A 9,365-nucleotide genomic window follows, 5' to 3' on the forward strand; every position below is an offset into this window, starting at 1 on the left:
CGCACAAATGTACAAACATTATTAATTTATTTCATCAAAACTCATAACTCAATAACTCCCGCAGTCACACCTCAGATCAGAACGCGTCCACGCCTCGCTCCCTTGTGATGATTACTATTGATCACTATTACAAACATAACATTTGCGCGAGAACTCTATTACAGCGTATTTCGATTATCCTCCCAAGAGTGGTATGCCATCTGTCCAATGTGTATTTGAATTCCACATTTTGCTTAATGAGAAAGTGAGACGCAATGCACATTGGACAAAGAAATTGGACAGGTGGAATACCACCCTAAAGTACCTATAGAAATATGACAAATATTCGTACAGCATCTCTTTCCTTAGTATAAAAATAAAAGAGAAATAGAGCCATGTTTGCGAAAACGGGCGAATGATTGCCAAATATTGGCCAAGTGCGTTGACGGTGACCACCCAGTTCTTTTGTACTATGGTCATTAACTGAACGTGGTAATATTTTAGGGGAAAACGAAATAAGCACTAAAATTTTACAGATATGTGCGTGCGTGGCATAAATAAGTCTTTGGGGTTCATCGTATTACAATAATTGAATGTATTCATTTAACGGCATCTATTGAATATTCTGAATGCGTTTGTTTGTACAAATGGTTCGTAAATAAACAAACCCAAAAGAATGGCGAGCCATATACTGCAGTAAGTAGAAAAATAGCTCATAAATACTTATAAATAAGGTTCATTGTAGTGTCATTCATTAGCTCACTTGATTATATGAAAGCAGTCATGATATTGTCACATACTGGGAGCGAGTAGAAGTCATATAGGCGGTATATGTTCTTAGTTCCAACAGATATTTTAAATCATTATATAGAAACATTGCATTGATTAAAACATGCCTAACACTGCTGATTGAACTAAAAACACATTTCGCCTAATGACGAATTGATTTTAAATACAATACCCACCTGATTTAGAGTAACATAGATTGTAGATGCAATACAAGGATTTTTTAGCACACACCTATTTTATTCTCTAATTACTAGTAACTTGTGCCAAGCCCTTTTTTAGCTGTATGGATGCGATGCCCCACCCTATGTTTGTCGTCTGCAGGGGCGTATTTACCCTAGGGCCATCCGGGCCATGGCCCGAGGCGCCAATCCGCTAAGGGCGCAGTATGCCGGCCCTGATGGATTACATTTTGTTTTTCTTGCTTGACTTCTGGGGCGACAAAACTTATTGGCCCGGGGCGCCGAATTTCAAAATACGCCCCTCTCGTCCGTGAAATAATGACGAATGATTTATAAGCGCGACAGTAATAAGCCTGGCCCATTGACTATATTGCGAACCCTGTATTGCAAGCCTTGATCGAATTACTCCAAACCCGGCAGTCTATGGTGCGTTAAACGACGCGCTGCACTTCGAAGAAGCGCTTGAGGTAGTACACCTGCCCCACGGTCATGACGAGGAGCACGGAGGCCTCGAACACAGACCACAGCACCACGCGGGAGTTCGTGCTCTCGTTGATGGAGCGGTGGATGCGGTCACGAACCTGCAAATTTAAGGGAAATATTATTTACACCAGGGTTTATGACTTACGACTGTTCATAAATCAAGGGTATTTTTTTCCTTTTTTTTTGAGTTGTTGTAACCCTAAAGAGGCTTTACTTTAGGGATCGTAATACACATTTAGACAAATACAAATTTGAACAAAATATGAAGACAGGCGATAAAACACGTTAAAATTAAACTCCATAATCATTATTCTATACTCATAAAAAATGCCTGATAACAATTTTTTTTTACATGGTTACAGTAATATAATCCTTCATGAATTGCAATAAGGTTTTAGATAAGAATAAGAATAATATTTATTTCAAATAACCTTGTTGACAATATATATATATCCTGTGGCCCCACACTAGGCTACGCCTGTGATGTGGCAGCCAGATGGTGTATTATTTATCAAATTATCACAGGTGTAGTGTACAAACAGCAACACTCCTTACTGTATATCTACCTTATTACAAATGCATAAGGTCCACCAATGTACAGTTAACAGTGTGGGTGATGGTACAAAGATGGTGAAAAAATCCATACTAATATTATAAAGGCGAAAGTGTATCTGTCTGTCTGTTACGTCTTCAAGCTAAACCGCTGAACCAATGTAGTTGAAATTTGGTTTAGAGATAGTTTGAGTCCCTGAGAAGGACATAGGATAGTTTTTATGTCGGAAATCATTCCTGAAGAGAGTGCAAAGGGGGGTGAATTGAAAGAGTTAATGAATGGCCTAATAATTGAAGTAAGCAATGCACAAATTGAATGATTGCCGCTACTGACTGTCACTAATTTGCAGCCTAAAGTCGCAGGCAAAAGCTTGTTTACAAATACGTACACGGCGGGAAGAACTTGATAACTCGAGATATTCTACTGAAGAAATTTGAACTTAAAATTAACTTGCATAAGGTTCAAATTTCTTCAATTTTTTCCCGAGAGATATCAACTTCTTCCCGCGGTGTACGGAAATAATAATGACCTGCATGTACTCCTGCTCATGCTTGACCGTCTTGAGAGTGGTGGCCAGCTCCTTGATCATATCCTCCAGCTTGTTGTGGTCCGGAGCCTCGTCCTTGTCTCCCTCCGCCTTGTGGGGCGCATCTCCGATTTCCAGGTTGAACATTACAACCTACAATGAAGACAATTTAATTTGTTTCATACAAACTAATGTTTGTTTGTTTAATTTGTTACATATCACATTACTCTGCAAAGGAAGATAATATTTAATTCTGACTGTTTTTAGTGTTCCGTACAAAACTTTGTTCACGGAACACTTATGGGATCACTTCGGTCTTGTTTATTTATGGAATATAATTTAATTGACCATTGAGAATAAAATTGGACTATTTTAGGGTTCTATACCTCAAAATAAAAAAAGAAACTGGTTTACCTCAGTCCATCTCGTATTTGTCCGGTTATTTATTATTATGTATTATATGACAATTCAAATTAATTAAAAATGATTGACTAAAAATAACTGTTAACTTTACAATATTTTGTAATAACAACTGATTTGAAGTAATATTATGTATTTAATTGTTATTAATTACTCTTACAGTTTTATAAACCGGAATAATTTGCTTATTTATACTTTGTTTAAATAATTTAATCTATTAACACATTCACTGCCAAGAACACTCCATATGTGTAGTAGAATGGGGCACTTGGCACTGAAAGTGTTAATCCCGTGTCCTAAAAATATCTCTATGTTGTACCTTTGGTGTCATAGTAGACATCTTATTGCTGAAGCAGTATGTGTAGCGGCCGGACACATGAGCAGAGAATGTGTACATGCCCGAGGATTCTCGCTCGCCATGGTAAATCACTGTCCCGTCAGGGCCAGTGATTGTCACATCTATATCGAGGAATCCACCCTCTGCTATTTCAAAGGTTAGACCTGCAAATAATTTTAGTCATTCATGTTTTAGATTAGGAAATTACTCCTTTCAAAGCTTTTTTAAGTAAATGTACTTTTCATAAACCATTAAAAAACTACAGAATAGTGGATCTTATTAGAACTAAGCTATATGGAGATAGATACTATTAGTAATGGACAGTGATCAATAATTGATTATTGATAACAGGAATAAAAAGTACTCGCAATGCAAATAGAGGGACTGTAGGTCATAAATTAAGCTTACCCATTTTCGTATCGGCTTCAACATGTTCGAAAAAACACTCTTCGGCATGGGCATCGACTGTGATAGTATAGCTAGTTACAGAGCTAAGTAAGGTGACAAAAACTGCTACTATGAGCCCTAGATTAGTCCATTTACTGTCCATATTGCTAATAATATATTAATTCTTGATAAGAAACAGATATTTCTGCAATTAGCCGACCATAAGCTTGTTTTCTTTTCCTAAACTAGTAGAGCCACGTAATGACAAATGACAAAATTGACAACTCGTAAGAAGCTATTCATACGCTCATCGAAGGTGTTTCGTTTTACAAGATTAGTGTGATGTTAAATATCATTATTTTAAACCATAAAAGGGAATATTACTCGGTCAACGCATATGATATAAAATTATTGTGATTAATTAGTAATATTTTTATAAGTTCTAATACTATTTTATAACGAATATATTAATTTATATTTGTCGATTGTATGATATTTTGAATGAAATAGGTACGTAGGCGTATAAAGAAACGGGTTGTGTCGCCCCTCTAGTCAACGTAAAAATAGCTCACGTGTGTGACATCCAAAAGGTGCGTTCAAAATTATTTATTTTAGATTCACCCAGTTTAGCCAACATAGTAAAGTAAATAGAAGTGATTCTATTCATCAACAGAGGGCGCTATTAGACGAACTTTAGAAAGTTCTCCTACTCTCTGCAAGATGGCAGCTCAATACTATTTCAGGTTGATACCAGTACCACACCAAAGAGTTATTCACTGTAGAAAAAATTAATTGTGCAAGAAAATTTCATACCTCGAATTTCACAGCTGAAGCAAAGAGAATAGATAGTATAGAGGGGTCCTGTTATAGTAAATTTTGTAGTCTCAGTAAATTTACTGCCATCTATCGACACACGATTAAAACTCAAAATGAAAATGTATACAACTATCAAAAAAATGTATGTGTATGGAGAAATGATTTTATTATTTTTATATCATTTCGACCCATATTCTTTCACTGATACCTATGTGTTAAAATTGTTAAATATGAAACGGTGTAGTCAACGCCATCTAGCCGAGCATAGGCCAAAGGTGTATGCGCCATCTATCCGAGAATGACTTTTTCTTGATGCACGTTTTTTCCTTATTCATCTTTTGGCTGAAATAAATCTCGTTACGTTGTGCGAAGTTCTGGTACAAATCATACTCGTAGCTATACATATTATAGCGTCATCTAGTTCGTCTGTTAAATCCAGCGCACCATTTTTTATTAGACTTTATAACGGATATTTTTGATGCTTGCACCTCCTCCTTGAATCGTATTCCTCATAGCTGAGGGTCGTGACCTCTATAAATTACTTTTCGAACGATTGCTTTCCACGTGTGTCGGTCTTCGGCAGTATGAATAGCCTCGTGAACTTTCTTGCCGGAGTTATCACTGATTTGATCAGTCCATCGCATAGGACTTCTTCCTCTTCGATATCCCTCTTTTTTTCCTGTCACCAGCATTTTCTCCAGAGTGTCGTGTCTTCTGGCTATGTGACCGAAGAAGTCAAAGATTCTGCGTAGACAGATCGTCGATAGTCTCAGGGTGATTCCCACTTCGCGTAGGATAGACACATTCGTACGGCGGGCTGTCCAAGGAACGCGTAACATTCTCCTCATGCTTGCACCAGAGACTAGTAAATATATTGCTCTAAGAATACTTATGATTATGAGAGATTAGAGACTTTAGAGAGTGACTAATAGGTACAACCAAGTACAACTTTTATACCGATAGCTGATAGGTTTAAAAAACTTAATATGTACTCTATGTGGGTACCTCTGAGCACTATAATTCTTCAGCTATAACCAATAAAAAAACCGGGCAAGTGCGAGTTGGACTCGCGCACGAAGGGTTCCGTACCATAATGCAAAAGAAAACAACAAAAAAAAGCAAAAAAAAAACGGTCACCCATCCAAGTACTGACCACTCCCGACGTTGCTTAACTTTGGTCAAAAATCACGTTTGTTGTATGGGAGCCCCATTTAAATCTTTATTTAATTCTGTTTTTAGTATTTGTTGTTATAGTGGCAACAGAAATACATCATCTGTGAAAATTTCAACTGTCTAGCTATCACGGTTCGTGAGATACAGCCTGGTGACAGACAGACGGACAGACGGACGGACGGACGGACGGACGGACGAACAGCGAAGTCTTAGTAATAGGGTCCCGTTTTACCCTTTGGGTACGGAAAATGCCAGTTATTTACTACCCGTAATGATGGCAGACTATCTTTACTCACACTTATGTAAGGGTGGTATTCCACCTATCGAATTTCTTTGTCCAATGTGTATTGCGTCTCACATTTTGCTTTAATGAGAGAGTGAGACGCACTGACATCGGACAAAGAAATTGGCCCAGGTGGAATACCTTTCATAAAGATTAGGTGGAAATTGGAATACCACCTTAAGGCATTAGTTCGATCGGCACGTAACTAGAAAGCTATTAAGTTTACAATATACAAATAGTTAGTATAAAGTATATACAGAACAGCGAGTTATTACGGTGATTTGATACACATGATTGAAGGACAACACGTTGAGGTGCTCAAATTTCCTTTTTGCGAACCTGCTCATGTCGCAACGAGGTCAACGTCCTCCCACTATTGCTTCCGACAAGGAAATTTAACTTCATTGTTTTTTGTAGCGTTGTACCTAGTAAATACCTACGCTTAAGTTCAAAGAACACTGCCTACATAAATTTTAACTTGTCGCTCTCCGCTCTGTTTCACTGAGATATAATGTCATGATAAGGCAAGTACCTACCATTAACTACAGAATAAATATGTAATAGCACTGCCGTACAGAAAGGACACTTCCAAAACCGAAGTTTGACAGCGATTCAGGGATGAATCATGCTATCCCTTTTTAATGTATGACACTATCCCTATCGGCTACTTCTGACTACGCTTGCGCAGATAGAGGCTCTGGTAAATTCACGACCACTGACAGCCCTGAGCAGTGATCCCGCTGAGCCGTCGGCTCTCACTCCGGCTCATTTTCTCAACACTGCTCCGCTGTTGTCTTTACCTGTTCCATTGGTGGAGTCAGCCAATTTACGTGACCGACATGCCCTCCTGGATAAGATAGTGCAGTCTTTCTGGCAACGATGGCGTGCAGAGTATCTGCATCAGTTGCAGTCTCGAGCTACCAATATGGGGCGGGGGAGTCTCATCCCAGTCGCATTTGATCAACCAAAGCTCCTGGATGAGGAGTTTTGCATATAAGACAACTGGAGCTACTAAGCCCACGTTATCCCATAGACGTGCCACTGCGGACAAGATCGTCCTTTTAGTGCACGTTGAGTCTGGCTCTGTCACTTTGAAATGGAAATAATCACCAGACTTATTCCAACATAAGCCAAGAACCTTTTGGGAGACCCCTGGCCGCGTAGCCAAGATGCCAATCGCTTACGCTCCGTAGCGATCGAAACGCAACTGTCACTGTCACACTAATATGGAAGAGTGATAGAGAGACGTAATGCTTTTCGTTGTCGAAGCGATAGCGATTGTAACCTTGGCTAGGCCGGCTGGGTCGATTTCAATGTCTACGGAAGCCCGGTGCGAAGCGGGTATTTCGCGTAGCACGGCGTCTGAATTGCAGGTCCATTTCACAAGATCAAATTGACCGCATTTGAATAGATCAATCAGTTCCTTAGCCGCGGTAATAGCAACAGACTCATCCTGCTGTTGCGAGTCATCTGACATAATGCTAAAACATACGTCATCCATGTAAGTACAGGAGGATGCAATCGCTGCGGCCTTGGGATACTTATGTCCGTCGTCTGCAATCAGCTGACGGACGACGCGGAGCGCGTGATAGGGACTCGACTTCATGCCAAAACACACACGATTGAACTCGTACGTGGTAATGGGATCTGCCGGGCGGAATCTATACAAGATTCGCTGAAACTGGCGGTCCGCTTCGCGAACACCAATCTGCAAAAACATTTGACGGCAATCGGCCGAAAGCGCTATTCTGAATAAGCGAAAGTTCAGAAGGATTGAAAACAAATCCCCTTGAAGGTTGGGCCCTGAGTGCAATACATCATTCAGCGACAGGCCTGTGCTTGTCTTGCTACTCGAGTCCAGGACCATGCGCACTTTGGTCGTTGCCTTGTCCTCGCGCACGACAGCCATATGAGGAATTGTGTACGCGATAGCTGGTGAGGCGTTCATGGCGTTAGTTACCTCCGATATGTAACCCTTACTGACGTATTCCCGAATGATATCGTCATAGGCGGCACGTAACATACTCGATAACTCTAGCTTCCTTTCAAGGCAAAGAAAGCGCCTCTTAGCAGCAGAATGCGACTCTCCAAGCTTGAACACGTCATCTCGGAAAGGCAATGCGACAGTATATCTGCCACTAGCGTCGCGCGTGGTGGTAGCGCGAAAGTAATCCTCGCATTCAAGTTCATCTTGACTTTGAGCGGGCGGAGCGGATACTTCCTCGATCTCCCAGAACCTTTTGAGGAGGTAGTCCATGGAGTCCTGAACGGAAGTACAACATGCCGAAGTATATTTACGCGGTGCCTGTAAAGCAGGGACCGAACCCATTAAAATATACCCCAATACCGTCTGAATAGCCGGTGGCATATGGTCCACGTCGCTTTTGACAATGTGCGGTAACAACAAATGCGGGAATATAGTTGCACCCACCAGGACATCAATTGCGACGGGCGTATCCAACGTGTCGTCAGCCAGAGGAAGTCCATGAACATGCGTGAGGGTCGACATGTCCACGGGCACTGACGGCAAGTCGTCGGTGATGCGATCTACCACAAGACTCGAAACGTCAAAGTTGACGTTTTCGTCAAACCGCGAAAATATTTGAATATCTGCGTTACCCTTAACAATTTTTTTAGTTTTTCCAATGCCAAATACAGCGCTTGGTCTTTTATTAAAATTCAGACCTAATCGCTTACAACACTCCTCAGTAATGAAGTTACTTTGTGACGCGGTGTCAAGTAAACATTTGATGACTTGTGTTCCACCCTTATTATCGCGGACGATAACCTTTGCGGTGGACAGCAAAACCGTATCACACGAAGATGTTGAGTTTTGATTTGACATCTTATTGTTAGAGGCCGCTAGTGCTTGAGTCACGATAGACGTGTTGCAAGATGTGCTCTCCGGCGGTGAAAACGACTTAGCCGCGGCGCTCGCAGATGTATTTGTCACATCAGATGTCGTAGCTTTTTCATCCTTGTCGTTGTCAAAATGCAACAGAGTATGATGCTTTTGATGGCAAACTCGACATTTCACCTCGGAATTGCACTCGCGGGTGCGGTGTTTGATACTAAGGCAGTTAACACATGCCTTAAGCTCTTTAGCGCGTTTGAAGCGTTCGGAAGGCGTTAAGTTGTTAAGGGACGGACATTTAAATAAATGTTCATGGACAATATTGTCACACAAACATTTAGTAGTGCTCGCGCAAGCGACATAACTTTGTAGTTTTGGTGCGGCACTACGCGGTTGAGACGACTTAACACCTTTTTCGCGCGATGGATTTACGGCGGCGGAGACGGCGGTACATGGTTGCACATTTTGACAAATCCTAAACTAACACTCATAGCCATAGTCCCTGCTATCTTCGGGCTGCACTACCGCAGGTCCTTCAAGCTTACATTCCGCTCCATTATTAGGGTCAGGGTTTGTCAAAATTCAA

At 40.8% G+C, this 9,365-nt stretch overlaps 2 protein-coding genes across 2 annotated transcripts; both read right to left on the reverse strand.

Moving 5' to 3' along the window:
* Positions 1-8: 8 nt before the first annotated feature.
* LOC134674722 (transmembrane emp24 domain-containing protein 2) lies at positions 9-3,924 on the reverse strand. The gene is made up of 4 exons (XM_063532849.1): positions 3,675-3,924; positions 3,249-3,430; positions 2,513-2,662; positions 9-1,528 (listed from the first exon to the last, which is right to left on the reverse strand). The coding sequence occupies exons 1-4, from the start codon at positions 3,814-3,816 to the stop codon at positions 1,379-1,381; spliced, it is 624 nt and encodes a 207-aa protein (XP_063388919.1). The 5' UTR covers positions 3,817-3,924; the 3' UTR covers positions 9-1,378.
* Positions 3,925-6,751: 2,827 nt separating this feature from the next.
* LOC134674866 (uncharacterized) lies at positions 6,752-9,233 on the reverse strand. Its single transcript, XM_063533020.1, has 4 exons — positions 9,212-9,233; positions 8,273-8,472; positions 7,211-8,188; positions 6,752-6,898 (listed from the first exon to the last, which is right to left on the reverse strand). Exons 1-4 carry the CDS (start codon positions 9,231-9,233, stop codon positions 6,752-6,754), a joined length of 1,347 nt encoding a protein of 448 aa, XP_063389090.1.
* Positions 9,234-9,365: the final 132 nt, after the last annotated feature.

The sequence above is a fragment of the Cydia fagiglandana genome, chromosome 20 (genome assembly GCF_963556715.1).
Source record: "Cydia fagiglandana chromosome 20, ilCydFagi1.1, whole genome shotgun sequence".
In the NCBI taxonomy this organism is placed as follows: Eukaryota; Metazoa; Arthropoda; class Insecta; order Lepidoptera; family Tortricidae; genus Cydia; species Cydia fagiglandana.